Below are 27,646 nucleotides of genomic sequence, written 5' to 3'. Positions count from 1 at the left end.
TGAATTCTTGAATGTCCATCATTGTTTCTTGTTGACTTTCAAATCAATGTAACATGAGAATCTCCTGCATCACAGCTACCTGAGATGCTTCTTCAAATATAGTCCCAGCTATCTCCGGCTTCAGTTTATCATATCAGGTCTGCTGTGTGTGTGTGCTCACATTCTGCCACTATACTCCACCCAGCTGACTGTGACCAAAAAAAAATCACCCCCCTTGTGCTGTCAGCAGCACATTCTCCTCTGCATGTGGCTGTTTGATTGTTGGAGGGTGGGCGGAGTGTAGCACCTCTGCATCAGTACACACTCATATATATAGAGAGAGAGGTTGTGTGTGTGTGTGTGTGTTTCTAATGAAAAATAATTGTCTTTAATAATTGGACTTCAGTTTGAGATCCTATCAGTATAAGCTGCTGTAATTCCTTCACAGCGATGCTGGCCTTAGCTTTGCTTTTAATAGAATTAAGTTATCACGAGACTTTGGCCTGACGATGCGTTCAGAGGCTTTTGGAAAAACATTGAAACATACAAAGTGAAAACAGAATCTGCTGATGAAAGCACTTTTTGTTTGGGCTCCAGCTATGTCAGCCCCAGAGCTGTTACCATGTAGACTGTAAAGATAGAATGGCATGGCCCCGCCTCCAACTATTGTATAAAGTCATGCCAAAATATCCAGCCATCTTTTTAACCAGTCTGGGCAGTAGAGGGTGAGAAGGTTAAGGGCCCGTCGTTGGTGTTCCACCCAAAACACTTGCTGACTTTGGTATCCAGCACATCCATCCGTTCCACAACTTTCTGAGTTTAGCTTATAGCTTCTCCATTGGCTGCAACATTATTTTTGTCAAATTTCAAACCAGCAACATTAAAGATAAACTAGGCTTGGCCTCATTACCGTATTGTTCAGAATATAAGACCACCCACACTTGTTTGGCGGCAACAGCCAGGTGTATTATTTACAGGTTAAAGTCTAGTCCCTGAATATAAGATGATCCAATTTTTCAGATGTCACAGTATATTATTAGTAGCATATGAAACCTCAAAGCTATGTATACAAATTTGTTGTGAACTGCCCCTTTAATTTGAGAACTAAGGCGACAGCTCATTGTCTCCTATGAGACTTCAAGTCCCTTAACGCAGCATTTATGTATTTATTTATTTATTTTGGGGCCTCTGCCATCTGTTTGCGCATCACGCAGGGCGCGTCATATTGCGTCACGATCGCGCTCCTATACTTTCCTAGAAAAAAATGACATTAAACGGGTGGAAGACGGAGTTTACGCGCTGCACGTGAAGGCAACGTGAGAGACAGGGGGACGAAAAAAGGTGGGAGGGGAGGGAGAGGGGTGGGGGAGAGAAAGAGATTTGTTCATCAGCGCTTTTCCGTTTTCTGTCTGCTCGTTCTGCCTCTTCTGCCGTGTCACAGAGAGAGAGAGGGAGAGGAGAGAGAGAAAAGAGGAAGGAATATGGTTTCGCCTGACGCTCCTCCCGTTTCAGCGCTAGTAGTGCTGCTGCCGCCGCCGCCGCCGCTGCTGCTGTAGCGGGATTTATTTAGAAGCAGGAGGCTGGGGCTCGGTCCGGCACAAACCCCCCCTCCTCCCCTTCTGTATACCTGAGCCCATCCGAACCTTCCACCCGCTCCGACCAGCACAGCACCACCACCGGGACACATAAATGGGTGAGGGTGCAACATCTTTCCTTTCATTCTTATATTTTATTTATTTTGTTGGGGGGGGGGCAGCAGCAGAAATAGCCTCTGGTGCGTCTGCGTCTGCGCATCTGGATGGGACAGGAATCAAACGCCCGATCCAGATGCGCACAGGGTTCATTCTCTCTCTCTCTCTCTCTCTCTCTCTCTCTTCCCTTCCTGCCCCCCCCCTCACCCCTCGTCGCTTCACATTGTCGTAGAGGAAACCGCGAACTCTCTTTGTCGTTTACGATTAACCATTTAGAAAGCCGCGCGTGGGTGTGTGTATAATGTATATGTGTGTGCGTGGGTAAGGAAAGGCAGCGTGGACACACACTGATGAGTAGCAGATGTTGACACGTTTGCATTCAGCCCTCTGTCTTGCCCATTGTTGCTCCACAGTGGTTGCCTGTGTGTGCGTGAAACAGGCCTGATGTTCTCATCGTCATCGCCATCATTTCCCACGACGCACAATAATGTATGACATTTAATTAGATGCACATTTGGTGGATTAAGCGTTGTGCAAACGTGCTGATTGTCTCGCGCAGAGCTGCTGTGTCGTGTCATTTTTTTATCTCTAAGGCATATCTGCAATGGATCACGTGACATGAACTGATGGCTCAGTGATATTGAGCAAAATCTATGTAAATAAACATTATACACACATATGCTCACTTCCATCCACTTATAGTGCTTTAAAACATAAGCTCTCCATTTATCCCAGAATGAAGTTATTAGTCATCTCTTAATCTTAATCCTTAATCCCGACATAGCAAGTTTTGCATTGCTTAGAATCTGCCTCCACCCTTTCAGCGTAACTAAATATGAGCATATAGACTGTATATAAAGATGGATGCCGTGCCTCAGCCTCCGCCTATTGTGCAAAAGTGAGTTCAAAAATACCTAATATGTCTTATGGACGCTGCCATGTTGGTGGTCGCCGTGCACTTCTGATGTGGAACACACCCCTCCCTAAACTTTTTTTTGGGCTGCTGACTGCAATGTTACTTCCTCCTGTTTTTTTAGCCAACAATAACTAATGAAATATGACATGATAAGAGCTCGCTAACAAGCCATAAAGCTGGAGCAGTTCAGAGTTGTGTCTCATTAATTTTTATAAGGCAGTCAGGATGGTAGGCAGCAAACTCATCGTTTTTGTTTTTCATCTTAACACTACTTATCTGACCTTATTAGCATAATGCTAATTTTGTAGTTCATTGCTGCGCTAGTAAAGTTCGCTTGTTGTTACAGAAACAGCATCTACAGCATTATTAGCTTAAAGAAGTGAATTAATTCTAATGCTAATGCAGAGGTGTAGAGCCCTCCTCCTTCACATCGAGAGGAGTCAGCTGAGGTAGCTCGGGCATCTGTTTTGGATGCCCTCTGTGGACGCCTTCCTATGGGGGTGTTCCAGGCATGTCCCATTGGGGGGAGACCCCGGCGGAGACCCATGATGCAGTGGAGAGATTATGTGTCTCGGCTGGCCTGCTGCCCCCCTCAACCTGGCCCTGGATAAGCAGTTGAAGATGGATGGATAGACAATGCTAATGCATGCCGTATTTATATATACAGTCTTCATTCCAAACCTGCACCTTTACCATTTAGTTAAGTACAGACACCACTGTGTTTTTCCTCAGGGTTAGCATCCCTGATCTTAACATCGGACATCACATGGGGAATAAAAGCCTCCATCAGCTAAACATCGCTAGACACCGATGCTGATTCTTCCTCTGCGGGACTAAGGCTGAGTACATCAGCTCACTACACCATCTAGTGGTTCAAAATACTATTACACAAGGGTGCAGGCTGCGGACATTTCCACTTTACACTTCAGTAGATATCGCAGCAACACAAATGAATCGACAGTAGAAGTATTCAGTGCGTAGAAGAGCCTTACAAGACACTGTGACAATCACTATGACCTTATTAGTTTCCTGATCCTAACCAATTAGCAGAAGTAAAAGCTCCAAACACTGGAGTCTTCTGGATTTTAAGTCCAGTGAGTGATGCTCCTCTTCTGTGTTTTCCGGAATTTGGTGCCGTTTGCATCATACATCCTTTTTTGGACGCTGGGGTTCATGACTCCTGCGACTGCCTTTTCACAACCATGACCGTTGCAACATATGAGAAATCCCTGTGACAATTAATGTGCTTTCGGTGTTGGAATGTTTTGCAAAGGCCACATATTATGTTATGTTTCCTGTGTGTTTCTTTGTCAAGCAGATAAAACATCACACTTACACTGAAATTCTGCCATCACTACAGTTTTCAAGGGGAAGTGTGAAAATGAATTAACTGACCATAAAAAAACTTTCCTTCTAGCACATTAAATGTTAAAATAGCGAGAGCCTCTGTATTTGCCTTTTACCCTGGAACTGAAAGACTGTCACTCTTTACCTTTGCTGCTATCATTTCTCACCTAAATGAAGCTCTTATATCTGTGGAGGTCGTCTCTAGAAATACTTGGAGTGCTGTGAAAGAGCAAAAATTGAGGGATGATGAGCAGAGAATGTGTGGAATTTTCCTTTAATGTGGGGAGAATGTGCTGAAGCCTGTGATCTGATCCAGTTTTTTTTGGAGTGGGTGGCTTCGGCTCCCAGTGGGCCGAGGTCCAGCAGCGTGAATGTTTTACAGACACACACACAGCTGCTCTTGACATCATCGGCGACAGGCAGCCCTGAAACACACCCAAAAAAAAAACACCTAAACACAGGTCTGCTGTAAACCAGGGAAATGTCAGCGTGGCTTCGCGTATGTCATTTCCCCTTATCTAAACTGGCTGCAGCTGTGTGAGGACCCATCCGAGTTCCTGTTCAAGTGTGTGTGTATTTGGTGTCTTGTTTGAGTGGGAGTTTTGTTTTGTCTGTTGGCTGTCAAATATTCAGTCTCTTGCCTTCTCAAGGCCTCTAAGTCTGGTTTGCGAGGTTTGCACAAGCAAGGAGTTACAGATACATAAAGTATAAGCAATGAGTATACTGCAAATGTTGATTAATCGTGTAGTCGGTGCCAAAACAGGATGTGGTACACAGAGTTATATAGATGCATATTCATTTACATATCAGTCATGATGATGATGTGCTCAAATTTGATGATCGCTATCTTCACAAACACTGCAGCACAGAAATGAGTTAGCATTCTGTGAGTTTTATTTTAAGCTCCAGGAACATTAAGTCCATATCTTTGAAAGGCTAAAGATTAAGATTAAGATTAAGATTAAGATTAAGATTAAGAAAACCTTTATTTGTCCCACAATGGGGAAATTGCTAACCCATAGGTTGATGGGAACTGATGTTAGTTGTTTTGCCAAATGTTACAGCACTGAAAGCTTTTAAATGTCCAAAGAAATAAAAAAAAGCACATTTGCTTTCTTCCTTATTTTCCCCTTATCTTTTAAAGGAGCTGTCATGTGTCATTCATCCTTATATACAGTCTATGGTTACTGCTTGCTTAAGACAGTTCTTACAGTCTTAAGCAACTCCCCGGGTAATTTTCTAGCTCTTCAACTGCTACATGTGTAACTTTTCTTGCTAGAATATTGCTAATTTTGTTGTTTGATTCTATGCTAGCAATTGCTGAGGCCATAGAAACACTTCCCCACAGCTAAGTGTCATCGTGTGTTATCAGCCATCACAGGTATGTGAAACATGTCCATCCTGCCTGCACTGTGATCACATCTGAATATGTAATGCAGTTGTGGCACATTCCTAGACAGATGTTTGTTCAGAATTAGATTTTTTTTGTGCAGTAGTAGACAGTGAGGAAACTCCCATCTGCAGCACTCTGCTTCTTCTGATCAGATAGAGCTTGTCTCTTTTAACTTGTATCTTTACACGCTGTCGTCCTCCTCAGCTGTGCATGTGTCGCTGACGGACGTGGGTGGGTGGGTGGGTGGATAGATGGACTGCAGTGTGTGTGTGTGTTCTGTCACTCAGATGTACTGTAATGTGGTTGGTAAGATAACTGCCACGAATGATCAGTTCACCATGACAACTTCTCCTTACTGAGGAAGGAGGCCCTTCCACTTCCACTCTCAGGGACACTTTCTCATGAACATCACCACCACCATGAGCAGACATCCAAACGGTACTTGTGCCATGCTGCGTGTCTTATCTGCATCTCATCTCTGTAGTTATCTCAGCCAGAGCGTCACATCAACCCCTCACCGCCACCCCCACCCCACCCAGCTGAGCGCCAGCTTTAGACCCCAGTCGTCTGGCTTTGTCACGTTCGACCGACACGCCCCCGATCGCTTCAACATAGTTTCTCTCACACAACATTTTGTGCACATGTTAATGAGTGTATTTGTGGGAGGAAGCTGGCCAGGTCTCTGCCTCTGCCACAGCTACCCCCCTTTTATGCTGCTGTTCCCATGGTTACCGACCGCTCCACAAACCAGTGTGTACGTATGTGTAAACACAGGGGTTAGGATGGTATATGTGAAAAGACACATTCAGTACATTTTTTTACAAGCATTAGCAGCTGCCACGTGCCTTCACATGGTGTGTGTGTGTGTGATGTTTATGTAGAGGAATGCAACAGGGCGTGTTTGCATGCCTTTATATGGTCAGGCTTTTATATCAAGTGTTTTATTTTGTCATTTAAATGTCTTTAGCAATAAGCTGCTCAGTACAACATATAATGTGGTGTAATGCACAGCACACACCTCACACTGATTGGACTGTTTTCTTTCACTTCCTGCTTCAGGATTTCGGTATAAAATGCATCATTTGCAGCATTGAGGGCTAATCTATAATCATCATGCAGTGTTTGACCACCTTGTCTCACCTTCCAACCCTCCAACCTGTCCACAGTGGAGGCCGTGGTGGAGTTCGACTATGAGGCTCAACAGGACGATGAGTTGAGCCTGGCGGTGGGCGACATCATCGTGAACATACGGCGGGACGATGGAGGATGGTGGGAGGGTGAGCTCGGCGGGCGTAGGGGGCTGTTCCCCGATAACTTTGTCAGGGTGAGTAGTATACCTTAAACCACCTCATTCACTCTCCTCGTTCTTCTTCTACTCTATAAATGGCAGCAGTTTGTGGTTTGCTTCGCACGTCTGTGGGTCTGTTTCCTTTTTGCTGTGGTTTCCTTCTTTGACATTTTAAGTTAGCAAATGTTAGCTCCTCTGCCTTCCAGCATCAACCTGCGTTGTGTTGCTCTTCATCATTATTAGCAACAGGTGTGTTTTGATTCATCAGGGTGCCACACGTGTGTCTAACGAGGTCAGATCGTTGAAGGTTTTGACGTAAGAGTGACCGGTTTATCAAACGAGGTTAGGATGCGTCCGTTTATGCTTTGATCCAGTGACCTAAATAGCGTGACGACTATGTTTAGGAGATGATTCCCATTAGGTTAGTAGTTTATTTATGGCTGACAGTGAGTCTCACAACAGTGTAAACAGACTTTTTGTGATTAATAATAATTTAATAAATGTAAAAATATACGACTTCTTACCAAATCAGAACATCCTTTCTTGCTTGGTGAGATAGAGGTTAACCTCTGTGTCATTGTCGGTGTGATTATCACACACAGTTTCAAAATAAAGTGGCAGATGGCTACGATAAGAAAGAAATCACATTTTAGCCACAGTCTAATGTGCTTGAGTCATGCTTTTATTTGCTTGTTTGTCTTAGTCTGGTTGTCTTTGTCTGCACCATAGATTGTATATATAAAGATGAAAAAAGTTAGGCCAAACTAGGCAACCAGACGACAGAGGTGTCAAGTAACAAAATACAAAAATACTTCGTTACTTAAGTAGAAATTTTGGGTACCTATACTTTACTGGAGTAATTAGTTTTCAGCCGACCTTTTACTTCTACTCCTTACGTTTTCACACAATTATCTGTACTTTCTACTCAGCTTTTCATTAAAAAAACAAAAAAAAACACATCTGGATAAATCGCACCATCCAGATGGAGCGAATTTGATTGTGGTTGGATGAGAAGTACACACACACATACACACACACCCTATTGGTTGGTACACGATCCATCGCACCTGCACATAACATATTTGCATTGTACTAAAATGCATTCTTTTTCAATTGCCATATACAGTAGGCCTATAGTAGGTCGTTCATCTTTATATACAATCTATAGTCCATATGAAACCAAATGAAACAAGCCGAAGGAAAGCCAACTTCAGTTTGATCGTACACGCGTTTATTTAGAAGATGCCTTGATTGAATTTTCGGACTAAATATTCACCTGAATTCAAAGATGAACTGATCTTATTGTCCAAGGTAAAAGAAGCTTTTGTAACAAAATGTCTTTAAAATAAATACGTAATGTCAAGTGATGATGTTTAGCCAAAAAAGGTCAAAGGTCAACCTCACTCTCACAACTAAATCCTTCCTTTATAAGACTCTTCCCTACACAGGCAACCACACAGTGATGGTATGTGTAGTTTCACACTGTCTGACACATGTCGCCGAAACCTATATATTCATCGGAGCGTGTTTGCATTGTAGATCAGATCGGGTCACAGCGACTTCAGAAGTGTGAAATATGTAAACAGCTTGCGGTGGTGCAAAGGGGGAAGTAGCTTCTTTCACCATGGGAAGTAGAGAAGTACCACAAGCCAACAGCACACGTTCTGATAACACCGTGCAGCCGGGTTTCATTTTGTGCTGACGGAATGTCATTCACCGTCACAGAGCCGGACACAATGGGCCCACCAGTGTGTGTGTATGAAAGGGAATGACACAGAGGATGGCTGTGAGTAATACCAGACTGATCTGTCACAAGACTGCAGTTATGGGAATCAGTGACATTAAGCTTTGACGTGTGTGTGTGTTTGTGTGTGTGTAGGAAGTGGGGGGATGTGTACACACAGGTTAGAGAAGTGACAGGAAGAAATGGTATGCAGGCAAATCCTTTCCTACCCCTCAAAAAAGGAGTGTGTTGTTACTAAGAGGGGGTCAGCCCAGGTTAACACACATTTAATGCAATCCGCTAACTTATTTAGCAAAGGTTGCAGATGCAGGAGCCAGTGTGTGTGTGTGTGAGGCTTAGCTTCTGCAAATGAGATAGTATACTACATAAAAAACCCTCAGCATTCACAAGGGAAGTCCTCAGCTGTCAACAGCCACGTACATACACCATGTGTTATCACATTATCATCCAACATGGCCGCCAGTGGTGACCGTTTTGTTAAAGACAGATCGGAGGCAGAAGCAGGAAGCACACACTTTTCACAAAATTGTCACTAATTGCTCTCTCATTAATTTATTAATTATCACAGCTCATTTTTCCAAACAAAAAAAACTCCTGTATTCCTTGTAAATGTCCCAACAGGCTCCCAGCAGCAGCGGTGTAGGATATCCTGTTTACGGGAAGTGCAGCAGCCATGTGTGACCTCTGTTCATTAGACAAGCAGATATTGGAAATCAGCATCACATGCTCCGATTTGACATGAAGTGCTCTCAGAGCGAAGATGAACACTGCAGCACACTTATGTGTGCGGTTTAACACAATTAAGTTAGAAGTTTCTTTTTTTAAATGCATCTCTTTAAATGTTAACCTAAACTAGAATCACAACTTTTGCAAGTTCTTTTAAATAAATTAATCTTTAATTTAAACAAAAAAAATAAAGAGAAAAGAAGCCACACGCTGTAGATAATTAATAACAAGCCAGCACATTAGCCAACCACTTTGCAGAATTTTCGTCACATGACCGCTGGTTGTACAAGACTCAATGATAGCTTCCTGGTTGTGATGTGAAGTGTAGGTTTTTTTGTTTTTTACAGAATTTTGTTGTAACAAATGCTTTATTTTTTGGAGAATTTCTTATCGAAATATTTTTATGAAATACTTTAGCTTAGTGTTATGTTGTACAAGTTCACTTTTAAGCCTTTCAGTGTTTTTTGGGGGGTTAATGAAAAACAATAAGGATATAATTAATTAATCCATTAACATTTTTTTTCCTTTCCTTCATTTTGCTTTTTTTTTTAATGGATTAAATGAACTGGGAGCATATGACAAACTCACCCAATACTTACAGAGAGCATCCATTTCCGATTAAATCCAAGGAGTTGGAATACAAACCTTCACAGTAAAGGATGGATATATTTAGTGTCCTGCTCTGTATTTCACAATCTTCAGCTGCGCTTCCTCGCCTCTGCTCTGCTGCATGTCAGACTGCGAAACACATCCACTGCATTGTTTGGCATTATCTGCGAAGGAGGAGAAAGGCCAGAGGTCAGGCGATAGGGGACACATGAAGCAGGGTTAACCCTTAAAGCACTGCTGTCTTTTTTTAACTACACATACATCAGCAGCACGGCAGCGTACATAATGCAGGTGTTTCCTGCCCAGATATGATGAATCACATTCTCTTCCTCTCCTGGGTTTCCTTTTAACTTTTGGTTACCTCATTTAAAAACAAAAGGCCTCCAGGAACAGTTAGCTTCATGCTTCATTTCCAGGTTTAAAATACTTTGATTGTTTGCACAAGCAGCCTTAAATAAATAAAATGCATTTTACAGTTACCATGAAACAGCTCCTTCTTCACGGCTTGTGGAAAAAAAAAGGAAGCTGTAGGCGGACAAATGACCACTGTGAGTCTGTGCGTAGGTTGGCTGTTTTTTTCACAGGTCAGTCTGTGGATCTGTGTCTGAGCCTGCATGTTTATGAATGGATCCTGCTGTCCTGCCTGCAAAAAAAAAAAGAAATCAATGTCTGGTTTCTGTGGGTCCACATTAGCCCACTTAACAGGCTGTTAACCGTCGGACTTGACCTCAGTGCTAATGTTAGAAAAACGCTGACAAACATCTGCAGTCGTCCCATTTCTCATGCTCTAATTAAAGTGAAATATGTATGAAAAAGACAAGGAAAGGCAAGCAAATCGGTAAATATTTATTTAAGCAGTAAAATAAGCTAAATCTCTGACATCATCTGTCAATCGATTGAATCACCTTTAAAGCTATTGAACAGTGGGGATTCCTCTGAGACAACATGTATATGTTTATGTATTATTAATAATTATATTAATAATACATTTTATTGTATTGTCTGGTGATTTTGAGTGCACAGCACAGTCCTGAACCTCTGATGCTCTTATTTTGAATGCCATAAGACCATGCTGTGTCTGAAATCACTCACTCGCTCCCTGCTCGTTCAATGTAGGGCTGCATATAGTGAACTCATTGGACAAGTAATGTAACTTCCATTCCCGTGCTTTTCGCCGGTCTGCACAATGCATGATGGTACATATTGCTAATTGTAGTGACCATCGGATGGACATTGTGGGATACATTGAGGGCCCTATATGGGGTCTACAATTTCTCACTAAGAATTGGGACAGCACTACAAATCAGCGGAGGCACTGTATAGGGCCCTATTTTGTGATTAGGGAGTGGTTTTGGACACAGCCCAAGTGTTCATTGGATAAATGCAGAAAATCCTAATTTCCTCAGACGCTGAGCGTCTCTGGAGGTGGATGGAAAGAGGGCTTACAGGGGGCGGGCCAGCATGCTGGGCTTCCGCATGATGATTGGTGGAACTGTGTGATTGGCAGGGATTTGAAACAAGCACCAGCACTGGAGCAAAATAGAATTCAGTCCCAGAGTGAAGCTGTGATACAACATGCTGTCCATCTGGGCTGTTCATGTTTCTAGCCTGCTAGCTAGCGTGCTAACTATGTGTACAGTTTAGGTTCCTGTATACAGTGTAAGTCATTTCCATGTGTGTTGCTGTAGTTGTGGCCTGGCTGTGGTTAGCTACTAGCTAGCGCCCTCTAGCAGCACTCTGATATTTTGCTTACATCCAGTTAGCACCTAGCCAAAACCTTCAAAGGGTTAATGTTTTAAATATATTTTTTTATTTTCTTATTAGCATTAGTTAGCATAAGCATGTTAGCTCGTAAACAGTGTGGCATTCCGTAACCTGACAGGCAGATGTTACATGTATAATCTGTGTGGAAGCATTAACCCCTTATTAGCCCTTTTGTTTATATAACATTAAAATCACTTAGCTCCTAAAATGGCTTGGTTTTTTTTTTTTCTATGAGCCTCAGCTCAGTTGTCGAGGAAACTGTTTTCTCGTCTCGCTGATATTTTTGGATCTCAGAGGCTCATTAAGGTTTTTTTTTCGTGCCGTGTCGGAGTGAATGTGTGTGAGGGTTGGACTGTGAATCAGTCAGTGCACCCGGGAACCCGTCTGCTTCACTGAGCTGCGTACGCCACAGGCCAGAGCTTATGAAACAGTGTCATGGTGAATGTGGTGGAGAGATGCGAACAGTCGCGCTCAGGTTTTTGTCAGATGTTTGAAGATCTGTGCGTCCCTCTGTGTGTGTTGGTTCTTCCGGCGCTCGGTGTATCTGCCCGCCTCCTTCACATTTCCCTTGATTGGTTTCTCGTGTTTTTCCGAGCTTCTGCTGGTTGTCAGGCAGGTAAACACTGGGTCACTGAGTTACTGACGGGTACAGTGCAAATATAGACCCAACGCTCTTCATTTGTATTCATACATCTTTGGAAATATTAAGGACATTTTTCAGTTTACATCAAAATATGTTTTAACTCTTTTAGAACATCGATGGTCAGATTTTACGGCACCAAATTTAAATGTCTTTCTTTATTCTACATTGTTTTAATTATTCCCTAAAAATAGACTGACAATAAATTGTGTTGCATGCTGTTTTTTTACATGTAAGTTCTTTTTTTCATTTAAGTGCATTTTTCAACTGCAGGAACCATAATAAGCCAACAAAGCCCAGATTAATGGAAGGAACCCACCCTCCCCCCATTAGGGGCAGAAAGTGGCTCCTATGGTAAAGTTCCTGTAGTGGCAACATGGACAAAATGTGAGGACCACCCTAAAACAGCCCATTAGTTCCTGCAGTGGAAAAGCATCTTTAACCCTCCTAAATGGAGCTGTCGTCGCTGGCGACAGAAACTGACATGCGCTGTTTAAAACTACCGTAGCTCTGGTTATGTTCGCACTATTGAAAAAATCTTAACGGATTCTGAAAGCTGAGAAACGGCTCCTTCGGCATCACGGTAATGACCAAATTGCATGTGTGCCAGGGGCATGTAAGAGAGTTGATGTAAAACAGTTTGAGTTGAATTTCTTTTAATCTTGTCTTGTCTAGTCTTCTTGCTGTACATTTGTAGCTGTTTATAAAGAGACATTTAATGGAAATTCAAATGTTTTTTTTAATTTTTTGTTATTACACACTGTTCTGTTCTAATATGTGCCAGCTTTTGAAAGTTATATTTCATCTGTCAAGAAAAACAGGTCAAATACTTATACAAAGAACATTTTCTGACAGAATCATTAAAAAAAGAAGGCGAAGTGTTATAGTTATAGTAGTGAAAGGGTTAGCTGTATGTTCGCGAGGAGAAGCAGGAAATGTGTTTTTGATGGCATCGTTATTGTCTTATCTCTTTCTCTCTCCTCTCCTCCCTCTCTGTAGGAGATAAAGAAAGAGGGGAAGAGGGATGCAGGACAGGCAAGCATGATCAGATCTGACCTTTCCAACGGCCGGGCCAGCCCCGTGTCCGACCCCAGCGTACGACCAGGCAAGAAAGGTAGACAGGTCCATCACACACACGGTCTCACACACACGTTGTGGTCAATAGATCGCTTTAAGTTGTTAGGCTTTAACATAAATCCTATTAGCATGGGGACAGATTCGGGTCAAGCATAGCTGCCAGCATATATATATATATATACTACACAAGACATGCAAATAACACAAGAGACATTAGTCTTGGAAAGCAGCACACCCTGCAGTCAACATCAGGGCTGTGCATGGCTAGACATGATACCTTCAAACTCAGGCTTGAAGAAGACTGACACCTTGTGGACAAATGAATGAACTCCAGGGTCGTGTTTGAACAGCAGCTGTTACAATGAGTTAGGAGAAATGAGCAGTCTGATGACTGCAACACAAACATGGGTGGGGGGGGCAGTTGGTGTCAGACCGTCTTATGGCTGAGAGGTCAAAGGTCAGTATGCCATGAGCAAGCACACTGCATCTGCTTATTCACTGAGAGGAGTGATTATGATTCAGTGTGTGAGTTTGTTGTCACATGTAAGCAAAATATGTTCACATAAACTGTGTGTGTGTGTGTGTGTGTTGCAGTAGAGCAGATTCGTAAACGGAGGTGCAAGGCTGCGTTTAGCTACATCCCACAGCATGAAGATGAGCTGGAGTTAAAAGTGGGAGACGTCATTGAGATCATAGCAGAGGTGAGACTGGACTCCATAAAAGCTGCAAGCTGAAGACATGTGTATCAGCTCTTTTATCACATGTTTTATCCATACATACACTACCGTTCAAAGGTTTGGGGTCACCAGGCCAGTTCTACAGCTTCTGATCAGATAACAGTTCAGCTGTGCTAACATCATTTCACAGGAGTGTTCTAATCATCAATGAGCCTTTTTAACACGATTAGCTAACACAGTGTAGCATTAGAACACAGGAGTGATGGCTGCTGTAAAGGGCCTCTGTACCTTTGTATATATTCCATTAAAAATCAGCCTAGCTAGAACAGTCATTTACCACATTAACAGTGTCTAGACTGTATGTCTGATTACTTTAATGTTATCTTCATTGAAAAAAAACAAAAAAATTAAAGACATTTGACCCCAATGTGACCCCAAACTTTGGAACGGTAGTGTATGTGCACATACACATGTGACTTGCTGGTAAGCCAGAGTTAGAATCCAGGTTCCTATGCATCAGAAAAATCTGGTCAATTTGAAAATTCGAATTTTAGAATTATTATATTACTATTTTTACTGTTTTCCTCATTCAATAAAATACACAAATTACCACATAAACACAAAAAAGTCTATATTTAGACTTAATAATAAATAATACATTTTATTTAAAAATCTTTTGGATTAATTAATATGAAATTATAAAATTAATTAAATAAAATAATTAAATAAAATGAAATAAAATAATTAAATAAATTGAAATAAATAAAATTATCAAATTCATTAAATAAAATAATAAAAATGTCATAAAATCATAAAAAGTCAAAGTACAAATATACACATTTTACATAAAAAAAATTTAAATTATCAATCTGCGAGATTACCCTATTGCCTATTGTGTCTTTTCAGAGATTGTGTCTTTTCAGAGATTAAAAATAAAATGTATAAGAAAGTGAAAATATTTTTTTTTTAATTTTTAAAAGTTACAATATAACATGACTAATATTAATAAAAAAATATATTTTTTTATCATAGCTAACATACTGATTTCCTCTCTTATAATAATGTGTGATTCTGTGCACATGTGTATTGTGTGTGTGTGTTCTCAGGTAGAGGAGGGATGGTGGGAGGGGGTTCTTAACGGTAAGACTGGAATGTTTCCCTCCAATTTCACCAAAGAGGTCCTGTCAGAGTCGGACACGCTCAGCTCTCAGGAGGAGCTCCGCAGCAGCCGCACTAGTGAGTCTCAGCCGGTCAGATGTGACTACACAGATGTGTTGTCCAGTGTTACACTGAACTTTTACCTGCAGTTTTACTGCAGCAGATCAATATGTGGTGTCTGTGGGTGTGTGTCTCTGTGTGGGTGTGGGTGTGCGTGTGTGTAGGTAAAGACAGCCCAGGCAGTGAGAGTGATGGAGGGGACAGCCGGTCGGAAACAGGATCAGAAATCCAGCCCAAGAAGGTAATAGCATAGCAGAGTTTTCCACTATTCACTGCTCAGAACAATAAAGGGTTTGGTGGTGGGTCAGTAAGGGTGTGGGGAGGCATTTCTTTAGCGCCACAGCCCTCCATGTGCCAGAGGTACTCTGACTGCCATCAGGTACCGGGATGAGATCCTCAGACCCATTGTGAGACCATTCGCTGGTGCAGTGGGTCCTGGGTTCCTTCTGATGATGACAATGGTAGGCCTCATGTGGCTGAAGTGTGTCAGCAGCCTGCCCATTCCCCAGACCTGAATCCAATCCAGCACATCTGGGACATCATGTCTCGTTCCATCCACCTGCCGCCTCATCAGGAGCATGCCCAGGCATTGTAGGGAGGTCATACAGGCACGTGGAGGCCACACACACTACTGAGCCTCATTCTGACTTGTCTTGAGGAACTTCCACTCAAGTTGGATCAGCCTGTAATGTGATTTTCCACTTTTATTTTGAGTATGGTTCCAAATCCAAACCTCCATGGGTTAATAATTTTGATTTACATTGATAATATTTATGTTAGTTTGTTCTCAACATATTCCACATGTAATGAATGGAGATTTTCAACTGGAGTATTTCATTCATTGAGATCTAGGAGGTGTTATTTTAGTGTCCCCTTGATTTTTTTGAGTGTAGTTAGAGCGGCCCACCTTAAATACATCTCCCTCAAAACAATTCTGCCACATGCATAGACAGTAAAATAACATGCTACATGTGTACAACATCACCACCATAGACTGTATATAAAGATGAAGGATGATCAAACATGCCCCTCCCTCAACTTTTTGCAAAACTTAGCTGCCTTCTATACTGCTGATAGCCACCAGGGGGCAATGCAGATGTTTTGACCTCACTTTTTGATGTTGTCCATCCTTGATATACAGTCTTTGGTTGCTCCCCACTAAGTATACCCCTGTTGCTGTACACCTTGATGATGTGTGTAGTCCTGTGAGTAGTGTGTGAGACATCAGCTAGCCTCAGTCAGAGAGCTGTTTGGTGCGCCTGTGTCATTTCATCTTGATAAACCTCCATTTAAGGTCAGAGGTTTTGGCTTTGGCGACATCTTCAAAGACCAGCCCATCAAGCTGAGACCTCGCTCTATGGATTTGGACTCAGAAGGTGACAAGGTGAGTCACATGTTTGTTTTCCTAGACACACACACACACACATATGTTTCTTAATACATTTTTGACACCACAATCATTGTATTATGGCCACTTGGGGTGGAAGGAAATCCCACACTTGGCTCCTCCCCTTCCTCTGTTTCAGTTTTTACAGTACAGGAAGTGGTTTTTATGTTCACACACATGCACACACACACATCCTGCAGGGATTTGACACACAAAGCAGAAGTGAGAGCTCCGCAGGGCAGAGAGAGAGAGAGAGAGAGAGAGAAGCAGAGCAGTAGCACAGCTTTTCACTGGCGTCTACATATTCACACACATCCTCCTTGCTGCCTGTGCTGATGTAGCAGAGCGTCGTCTGAGATTAACTCAACACAGGAGAGGACGGTAGGCTCAAGTTTTTGCTCTGAATTTCTGAAAAGTGTTACAAGTTCTAATAGGAGAGAGCCTGTGTGACGAATGTGTGCGAGATAGAAATAAAGGGCTACTTCACCAAATGTACAAAGAAGATAATGAGAAAGGGCGTAATGCTGATGCCTAAAAAAGCATTTAAAGAATGCATTGAGTTTATAGATAAGGTGACATTTCCTTTTTTGCTGGCCTGCTTTCAGTTCGCTTTACATTTAAAAACAGAAGCTGGTCTTCTTTAATGTCAGAGAGTATATATAGAATGAATTCAGAAGTGTTCTAATCATTTGTTAAAAACACAGAAAGTAGTAAAATTCCTCATCAAAATTAACAAAAACTTCTTTCTGTACAAAGTCTCAGGAACAGGAAGCTCTCATGTCACCTTCTGAGTAACTAAAGACCTAAATGAGACCACGAGCTGCTCAGTTTTACAATAGAAGTAGAGATAAGGAAAGTCAAAAGCTGCACACTGGTCGCCTGCAGATGTGTGTTTGTCTGTGTGTGTTGTGTGAAGGATGTTTGCCCGCCTGTCCCGCTGAGTGGGAGGCTGTTATGATGTTTTATGGTGAGACGAGTCCCTCTGCTCCCTAATGAGGCTTCGGAGGAGGTGACGGGAGACGGCTGAGTCACAAGGAGGCTCGTTCTGTCCCATTTGCTGTGTGTGTGTGTGTGAATGCAGCTGCAGCCGGGTGCCCTGCCCCACATAGATGCATATTCACGCTACCTTAAAGCTGGGGAATTATTTTTTTTTAAAAAGGATGCGTTTTTAAACATGTAGCTCTTATAAAAAAGTGCTTCCTCCAGCTCTGACTCAAAATCAGACTGAGACTGAGATTACAGTAAAAGAAGTCATTGTCATGTGGAATATGAGTCAGGACTGAAGCACATGACGTATAACACTGGATATGTCATAATGTGCATGTTTTGATCAATCTTTGCTGGCGTTTGGGTGTCTTGTTAGCAGGAAGTAAGTTTCATAATGGTTATTGTGATAGAAACTGTCTGTGTTTGATCATTCCACTTCCTCCTATTGATTAGTTCTCACAAAGGATTTGATTAAATATAAAGATCACCCTGAATGCAGAGCTGCAGCTAGCAGGTTAGCAGGTTGGAAAAAGATAGCTGTAAAATGCAGATTCCTGGTCCACAGAAGATCTCAAGTTCACAGCTAAATCTTTGGAAGATAGATTTTTTACAGTTTTTTTTTTAATAGTTTTTACAGCTAGCTGTTTCCAGTCTCTATGCTATGCTACCTGTTTTAAACTTGCCAGCTGCAGCTCCACATTCAGAGTGACCTTTTTATCAGTCAAATTCTTTTTGGTTGGTAGCCCCGCTACAGTCCCCCACCACCTCTTTTGGTGGTGCGTGCTTCTTCCGACACCTGTGTTTCCTCTTGAATTTCCTGCTGTTGGGCCGCTGTGCATGAGGCGTGCAGTATGTGCAGTGAGAGGATAGATGGACAAGTGTTCTTAACATTAAAAATTATAATCCAGAGGGTGTGCAGTAACCGGACATGGCTCCCATCGCTGGCCATGATGACTCAGCGCTTCTGGCTCCACGTGGCTCTCGTTATGTAGGGAAGTTGGAGGAGGTGTGGTTGCTCCCCAGGCGAACAGAACAGAGCTGCGTGTGTGTGTGTGTGTTCAGACAGACTGGGTGCTGTGAGTGTGTGTTTTCCTGTGGAAGAGCCACTCTGGTTCCACAAACACGAAGAAGGAAACAAGGTTGCTTTAACAGCGCTTGAGGAGAGTGTGGGCTCATTCTGAGCTAAATCTGATCTCATCCTCTTTAATTAACTGTAGCTCTTCAATTTGTTTATATATATATATTGTTGTTTATATATATATATTGTTGTTTATATATATATATATATATATATATATATATATATATATATATATATATATATATATATATACCACAGTCATAATCAAACTAGACGTTTATGTAACATTTCATTACACATCTCAAAACATGATATCAAACATATTCATATATATATATAGATATATATATATCTATATATATACATAAACGTCTAGTTTGATTATGACTGTGGTCAAATGCTCTGTGCTAATTAGCATATGTTAGCACGCCAACACTTGAAAAGTTAGGAATCTAATGCTTTTTCCTGCATGTTCAGACCATCCAGAAACCCACTGTTAAACATAAATGCTGGCCTCTCTTCTGGGATGTATCCCCATGGCAACGGAGGGTTGGTCTGTCGCTGTTCGTCCTCCAGACTAGCCAAAAACTCCCATCTGTTGTGCTCAATGCTTGCTTTTAATCACTGAGAGGTTGAGGATGGGGCTTGCAGCCATATCAGTGGGTCTGATAAGAGCCATTGATTAGGATGATAACATTGTTTGAGTTGTGTGCCAGGTCAGGGACACAGTGAGATGCTATGAGCATTCTTCTCATGTTTATGAGCTTGGTCCCTTTTAAAAGAATAAAACTCAGTCCTCTTTGTGTTTTCTGGATAAATCAGTGCAAATTCTGGGGAAATAGAGTTATTTATATTACACATGAGCCTAATGTGTGTGCGAGAGAGACTGAGAGTACCACTACTGATATCAATGCACGTTTTTTTATTATTAATTCAATAAATTGATTTCAAAATAACCAACATTATTATTCATCACATAAGCCGACCCGCTGCTGCCATGTTTGGAATGTTTGTTTTACAGTCATGTGACCAATCTATGGCAAGAGGTTATAATACAGTGGGAAAAAAAGTGAACCCGATGTGCAGATTAGGTGAAGTGTACTGTGGACTTTTTAAGCGAACCTCAGAAGGTGGTCTCGGTATGGTTAGTTTTAAAGGGGTCTGGGTACGGTTGGAGTGTTCAGCAGAAAAAGGTCTTCTTTTTGTTTTCACACTGTGAGTTTATTACAAAGAGGACTGGCTTCTTTTTCTGGTCCAGTTCAGCTTTGTTAGGGCCTCAGTCCTCTTTCTGTTCACACCTGGTCCCATTAAAAGAACCAAACTCAGTCCTCTTTAAGTGGATCAAATGTGGACCAGCAGAAAAAGGTCTCGTTCTTTTTGTGTTCACACTGTTGGTTTATTACAAAGCGTATCTGGTTCTCTTTCTGGTCCAGTTCAGCTTTGATGGGGCCTCAGTTCCTCTTTCTTTTTACACCAGGTCCTCTAGAACTCTCAGACCCCACTGCACTTTCAATTCTGAGTAGTTTTGCAAAAAAAATGCAACAGACAATAAAGAGAGATCACATGTGTCACCTTTATAGCTGAGCGAAGCTACTACTGTACCAAGCACAGGAAAACCTCCAACCATGCAGTGTGGTAACACTTCAGCAGCTAGCAGCAATGTGTCTGCTGGAAGTCTAACACTAAAATGCTTTCTTTTCTTTTTGTTCGTCGCTCAGGCCAACGAGGGGACGGCTGCGAATGTCACCGCTGAAAACATGAAGACCGAACCTGAGAGCAAACCCAGAGGTGAGAGGTTACAGCTCCAACGAGGCCTGTGGGGGGGGGGGGCAGTATTTCAAATTCCACAATGGTGCATTTAGGTGCTCATGGAAAATTAATGGAAAGTGGATATAGATGTCATTTTTGTGGCTGTCAATGGGTTTGGATATTTAATGATGACTAAATGCACCATTGTCTATATGCAGTTAATTACCAATTAATCACACCCTCTTCTATTGTAATTATTTTTCTTTATTAAAATAAGTATTTTAGCATCCTGATTTATAGCTTTTTATTTTGTAAAATTCAGGAATTTAAATCTCTTTATATTGGAAAAAAAAAATCACATAATAATATGTTTAAATTATATAAAATACAATTTAAGGTTCAGGTATAAAAAAATTATAAGCTCTTTTTTATTATTAATTGAAATCTGTCTGCTTCCATATAGTTAAATTTCTTGTTTATGTGTTCGAAATTTGTGCTTGTCTGACTCTTCGATCTGATTGGCCGCCAGGGCGGGAGCAGTGTAAGGTCCTTTTTCCATATGAAGCACAAAACGAAGACGAGCTGTCGCTCAAAGAAGGAGACATCATCAGCATCATCACAAAGGCGAGTTACCCGCCGAGGCGATGGTTTTGGTTTTTTTTAGCGGTCGGACACTAAAATCCCAAGTCCTTCATCTCTCTCCAGGAGTGTGCTGACGCCGGATGGTGGTTGGGGGAGATCGGGGGGAGGCAAGGCGTCTTCCCCGACAACTTTGTCAAGCTGCTAGAAGTTGAGAAAGAGGTGAGTGAGGCCTTCACGGTGACTTTCGTAACACAATTCCATGCCATGTTTTTGTGTTCATTCCTGTGTGTTTTTCCAGAGACCAAAGAAACCGCCTCCTCCCAGTGCACCGTCAGCCAAACACCCAACAGGTAACTACTCACATCTCCACCTCAGTGTTTATGGTTTGACAGAGGAGGGAAGTTTAAAAAACAAACAACAACAACAAAAAAGCAAACAAACCTCTGCAAAAAAAAAGCAAAATGACCTCTGACCTTTAGAGAAAAAGCAAGAGGCCAAGAAGATTCCTCCTGAGCGACCCGATCACCTTCCTCACAGAGACCAGGACCGAGGTAACGGCTCTCCGCTGATCTGTTCGGCTGGTGAAGAACAGATCGCTGACTAACACTAAACCTGCTGCTTTGCTTCAGAAAATAGTTTCCAAAGAGCTTAACTTTGAAACACGAGCAAAAGTTTCACTTTCCCTCGAGTAAAATTAGAACTTTGATTGAAGAAATGAAATTATTTGTGAACAACAGGAAACTCTGGGTACTGTGGTTTTTATCTAGACAGATGTGAGACCGCTACTTCCAGTACAAAGAAAAAAGTACTTTGACTTTCGATTTTTGTTTGTGTGAAGTTTTCTTATGTCTCTATGAATAAAAATATACCTTTTGATTCGTGGTATCCTATTGTGGGAGGGAGAATTTTTAAGGGAGTGTGTTGTCGCTAGGCAACAACCATGGTTATGCATTTTGGCGTATCATAAGACTAGACACAGCTATTACCCTTGTTAGTCAGGCTTGGTGGACATAGATTCTGGACAGAAACTCTTAACCATGACTAGTACCTGTTCTACCTGTTGCCTGACCTTCGGCTACGTACCCTGGACTGTGAGTTAGCCCCACTGGTACCTTTGCCTGGAGGACTGTCTTCCTGTGTAACAAACCAGGCCCCGGCTACGTCACCGTTTTGGTCGAACCCCACCTGTACGATTGCTTTCTCTGGAATAATTTCTGTGTACCGACCTTGGTTTTGGACTTCTGAGTCCCCTCTCTGGGAAGCCCTGACAATAACCCACAACCACAGAAAGGCCCCAAACTAGGGTCAGTAGGGGACAGAAAGCTAAAGCTGATTGTCAGGCTGTACCCCCTCAGCTGTGGGTAGCGCCTGTGTTTTGTGTGCATCGAACCAAGCAGCACCTCAAACTGGTCCAGTGGTGTAGGACTCTGTGACAGTGCTTTTGTAACCTCACACTTTTTGCTTTTAAAGATGCTGCCTTGCACAAACGCATAAGCTGGACATGTAGAACATGGCTCCATCCTCTGATTAACGTGTTCTACGGAGGTCTGTGCTTCATAGGTCACAGTCATAACCCTCAAAGGTGGTTGTTTGACGGTATGGTCTGGTCCTGTTCATGATGATGTTGTGGCTTAGTCTAGCAACCTGCATTGGGTGCTACTTGTTAAAAGGGTCTTTGGATATGATGGGCAGACGAACCGACAGATTTCATTACCTGGCTCGTGTTTCAATACATCAAATCTTTCACAAATACAGCTGCTGCTATAGAACCTTGATGCTCGATCTCTTGATCTCTTGAATCTTCTATATGTCCTCCTCACTTTTTCCTTTTTTTCTGCAGCTGATATTTATTCCTTTCCTCTGCCTTCATTCTGATTTTTTTCTTGTACGCGGCTGCCTCCTCCATGCCTGCCTGCGTTAGACTCTGCATGTGTGTATTTTTTGGTTGTTGATGATTTTTATGTGTGCGTATATTTGCGTGGGTGTAGGTGATGAGGTCAAGGTCGGAGATATTCCCAAACCTTCCCTTCCATCTCTCCTTCCCAAGAAACCCCTCCCCCCAAAGTCAAGCTCCTCCTCTCCTTTGTCCCAGCCCCCGCGGCGTCCTGAGAGACCGCCCACATTGGCGTCAGTACACACACACACACACATTCCCAGAAATCATCATACATAGCACCGGGCCTAATGTTTGTGGTGTTAATTTACCTGCTCAGGTGTGAAAGCCCCAAGTCTGAGGGCGGGGCTTCGACACCAGATTCTGGTCCTGACAGGTCACATGACGCTGGTGAGTCTGACTGAGAGGAGCAACGACCAATGAGATCAGGATGTGGTGTCACAGCGTCCTTTGATTGTGTCAGCTCTGTGGTTGAAAACCTTTTGTGTGTCTGTGTGTGCAGATGTGGACCTGGACGCGGTCGTCACGTCAACAGAGAAGCTGAGTCACCCGACGGTCTCGAGGCCGAGAGTCACAGACCGCCGCCCTCGCTCGCAGATCATCCCGCCGGTGAGTCTGCTGAAAGGAAACAGCCGACGTGGTCAACATGGCAAGGCACAATATCTCATCGCCCCTGGTGGCTGGTTGTAATTAATACAGGTCAAAAATCCTGACCAGGGCAGCACATGGTGGTTTGAGAAGTTAGGTCTGTGGTCTCTGAGGGCATCAGGATGGGCTCCAAATGTGACTCTATCCCCACAGAGCCCATGTTAAAGTGTCCAACTTTACAGCAGAAATAATTATATTTATTGCCACAAAGTGCTATTCTAACGGTTTATTTCCCTCATCATGAAAACTGCAGCAGTGATTTTTTATATAACTTACCTGGTCTAATTATTATGTAGAATTAAGAGCATGACCGCTGGGAATTGGCTTCCTTTGAATGGTTCATTTCCCTGCTTAATGAAACCAGAGCCAGTGATTTCTGACACATCTGCCTCTCTCTGTCTCCTTCAGTCGTCTCTGTCCATCACTGACCTGGACCCACCCACAGTGGAGGAAAGGAAGGACAAGGAGCGAGGGAAGGAGGAACATGAGCCTGTCTCCACCAGATCTGTAGACGTTTCCCTGAGGAAAGGAGCTCCAGCTGTGTCTGTACGGCTGCTGCTAACTTCATGCACTCTTTAATTCAGTCAGCAGAGGGCGTCATACTTTTATTCATTTATGCCATGCTGCTCTTTTTAGTCAATCAATTTGTTCATTTTGTATCAGTTAGTTACAATTTCAGATTCATTAACACAAATAAAAAAGGGAAAAATAACACTAAATAAAAACTATAAGCATTAAAAAAATAAATAATAAATCTTTGATGTGTCCATCAGGTCCCTGATAGTAAAGTACCTCTGCCTGCAAAACCCTCTGTCCTGACCCCACCGAACGCAAGCCATCGCCCCGCCTCTCCGTCTTCCTCCTCGGGTCTGAGCCCCTCCCCTGAGCTCCGACACTCGCCGGTGACCCCACCGGCGCTGGAGGAACTCAGGAACCAGCTGCGAGACCTGAGAGCGTCCATAGACCTGCTCAAGAGCCAGCACAGGTAAGTGCGTGCCTGCAATAAGTCTGCATGGACGTGTGTAAGTATTTATATTTTATTTATTTACTAACAAATATTTATTTAATTTCAGACAGGAGATGAAGCAGCTGGCCAACGCTCTGGATGAGGAGAAGAGGTTGCGTATTAATTTGCAGGTGAGGCTACTTTTTTTTTCCTTTAGCTGGGGTAATGTGTGTCTCACAAAAAGGCAGCTTTGCTAGAGGGAAAGGAAGATAACTGCATAAACAAAACGTATAGAAATGCTCACAGTGATTGAAACACCTGTGCTTATTCATGTGACCACAAGAGGGTGCACAGCTACATTTAAACACCTCGAATTGCATTCTGTATTATTATATTATTACCACTACTGTGCTAACAGCTAACGGTTTGTGTTTGTTTCACAGGTGGAAGTAGAGCACATAAAGAAGAACCTGTCCAAATGAAGCAACCCTGCGATCGCCACACCCCGAGGCCATCGCCTTGAAAAACAATGTCGCTGTTGGCCGAGACACTTCGGCCAAAACTTAAATTGTGCCAAATGATCGTGCGATCAGCCACAGTTCAGCACCACGGAATTAGCCCCCCTTCCCCCCGCCAGCTTATCCTGAGTTTCATCTTTTTCTTAAAGAACCTTCTCTGTTGGGGTTCACTGCTTTGTTGTTGGAGCTTGCCGTGCCACTGGTACTGAGTGGACATGGCAGTCTGTTTGCCACAGTTACGGGACAATGATGCAGCTTAAACCCCCCCCCCATCCATACCCCACCCACAGCAAACTCACTGGTACTTTTATGTTATTATGAGTGTGAAGGAAACGTCGACCTCCATAGCCTGGTTGTTCCAGACGACCTCTGTGCTGTTCTGCGTCCACTCTGCGGCCTTTTGCCTCTTATCTGTGTGTGTGTGTGCTTGCATGTGTGTCTGTTTTCCATCTATGTAAGGGGACTACAAGTGAAGAGGGACGTTTCTGCAAAATGTCACATTTCCATAGCACAAACTGAAAAAAGTGCTTTCTGCTGAAGGAACCGGCACCTAAATAAAAATCAGATCATTGTTCCTGCACTGCCTCTACAGGACATAACAGTGTACTGCATGCACATTAAATGCTTTATTATCTGGTAGATTATTTTCAGTGGCCAGCACAACCCAAAAAAATCAAATTTCATAGCATTTTGTTATCTTTTACTCAAAATACCACCTTATTGAATATATCACAAAAAACCTAATTTAACAGCTAATGGTGCAAAAATAAATGGCTGTTCAGAAAAGTGAGTTTAGATTTGAGTTTAGGCTAAAGATCACAGCTCTACCTGCATGCACTGCGGATGGGTGCTGTTGTAGCATCAGCCATTACATTACATTATAACTTCAGCACTAGCATGGTTGTTCTGTTTTTAATGACGTCTCTGGGAAGGGTTAAACTGCTGCAGGTGCTATTTCTAAAGGTGACGTCTGACACCTTGGCAGGGAGGAATCATGTAGCTGGGGAGTTTAGCTTAGCATGACAAATGAAAACAGCTAGCTTGGCTCAGTGAATATAGTTTTTTTCCTCATAATTTTGACTTCATCTCAAATCTTGTGAAAACACAATTACCACAATGCTCCTGCCACATTGGTTATCTCCAAGTACAGTATCAACCATCAAGCAGTAAAACTGGGTTATTCTCCTATATAGCCTATTTATATTAGAATTACAATATATGTTAATTGTTAATTCTGGAAATGTTTATATGAGTATTGCTGATATCTGCGATCTGAGTCAGGCTAGCGGTTTCTAGCATGTCCCCCTTGTTTCCAGTGTTTATGCTGTGCTAGGCTAACCGTCTCCTTTTCCCCCCATATGGAAATCATTTCATGAACACTGCCCTATGATATTTGAAGAATTGTATGCATCAGCGCACAAACACACCCGCATGTGTTGCCTTCTGGATCAAAGACCTTATAGATAGTTAGATAGAACAGTTGTAGCATGTGGGGGTCGATGTTAAACATCAAGGAATGTTGTCAGTGAAAGGTCCTCACAGGTAGAGGATGACTAAGGTGTGTGTATGCGTGTGTGTGTGTATATATATATGCGTGTGTGTCAGCATGAAAGGCTGTTGGCCTCCCCTCCTTTTACATGTGCACAGAATCTATGGCAACCCGTCACTGTGGCCTTCCTGTTTTTGATTCTGAATCTTTTTGATTTTTCTTTTTTTTTTCTTCTGTCTTTCGTACAACGACAAGAAAACTACTACAACTGAGGCTACAAGTTGTTTTCTTGACTTGGTCCTTTCTCTCTCTAGGGGTTAGTGATAAATATATCTACTTTTATATTTTCAGTGTAATAAAGATGCTATTATGTACTGTACGTGTGCATGAGTTTATACACGCGCAAAGGGTTAACTGTTGCATCCTCTTGGGTCACTGAAGGGTTCGGTGATACAAAAGCAGAAGTTACGCTTCGCTGTTAACGGCCGCTGAAACCACTGCAGGGGTTTAAGCAACAGCTTTGGTACATGTGACACTTTTTTACTACACATATAGTAATAATCACTTCCTGTAAAGAAAAAAACATGGAAAATCATAACAAATAGTTATTTTCCCTTTTAGTAGGAGCATTTAGCAGATAGGAATTTTAATACATGGCCATTTGCAGGATAATTATTCATTTAAACAACAACGTTTCTCACCAATGATCGTATTTTAAGAGCAGAGTAGAGATTTAGCAGCAAATTAGCAGATTTATACAATTACTTATCAGAGCTGTTGCTCTGGAGTAGGCTACATGGATGGTTTTGGGGGGCGTGTGTAATCTGATTACGTTGAAGCTGACCTACAATCTTCCAACTTCTCCAGTCACTGAAGACTTTTGTAAGACTGTGAATAAATACAGACAAACTGGCCAGAGTCAAAGGCGGAGTCTACCTAAACTCCTGGTTAATCCAGACACAGGCAAATAAAAAAAACTGGCTAATTTGTGAGTTTGTTTTTAGTAAATTTGTGATTTGACTAATATGCCGTCATAAACACACGTGCCGCCCTCCTGTGGATGTGTGAATAACTTTGGCCAGACTGGGACATGGTAACAAAAATGACAAGCCAAATGGACAGGTTATTTTTTCTATGTGCTACTGTGCATGGATGCTAAATTATCCCATAAGCCACAAAAACATTATGTTTACTCTGCAGCATGTGGGGGAGAGCATAGACTGTATATAAAGATAGATGACATGGCTCTGCCTCTGCCTATTCTACAAGAGAGCCTAACTAAATTTAACTTACAGG

At 42.3% G+C, this 27,646-nt stretch overlaps 1 protein-coding gene across 3 annotated transcripts; it reads left to right on the top strand.

The window, feature by feature from the left end:
- The first annotated feature begins 1,391 nt into the window (after positions 1–1,391).
- sh3kbp1 (SH3-domain kinase binding protein 1) lies at positions 1,392–26,729 on the top strand. Of its 3 annotated transcripts, none has more exons than XM_028432836.1 (19): positions 1,392–1,672; positions 6,493–6,650; positions 13,097–13,211; positions 13,772–13,875; positions 14,958–15,087; positions 15,234–15,310; positions 16,364–16,453; positions 20,243–20,312; positions 20,803–20,897; positions 20,979–21,074; positions 21,154–21,205; positions 21,335–21,406; positions 22,838–22,982; positions 23,069–23,139; positions 23,252–23,358; positions 23,806–23,943; positions 24,171–24,382; positions 24,471–24,534; positions 24,787–26,729. In XM_028432836.1, the coding sequence occupies exons 1-19, from the start codon at positions 1,669–1,671 to the stop codon at positions 24,823–24,825; spliced, it is 1,839 nt and encodes a 612-aa protein (XP_028288637.1). In that variant the 5' UTR covers positions 1,392–1,668; the 3' UTR covers positions 24,826–26,729. The 3 variants fall into 3 exon arrangements, with proteins under 3 accessions (XP_028288637.1, XP_028288636.1, XP_028288638.1); XM_028432835.1 differs by having other exon boundaries at positions 13,769–13,875; XM_028432837.1 differs by having other exon boundaries at positions 1,393–1,672; positions 13,769–13,875; positions 22,844–22,982; positions 24,787–26,724.
- Positions 26,730–27,646: the final 917 nt, after the last annotated feature.

The sequence above is a fragment of the Parambassis ranga genome, chromosome 20, assembly GCF_900634625.1.
Source record: "Parambassis ranga chromosome 20, fParRan2.1, whole genome shotgun sequence".
Classification (NCBI taxonomy): Eukaryota; Metazoa; Chordata; class Actinopteri; family Ambassidae; genus Parambassis; species Parambassis ranga.
The sequence above is the reverse complement of the archived record's forward strand: the minus strand, read 5'-3'. Positions and strand labels throughout refer to the sequence as shown.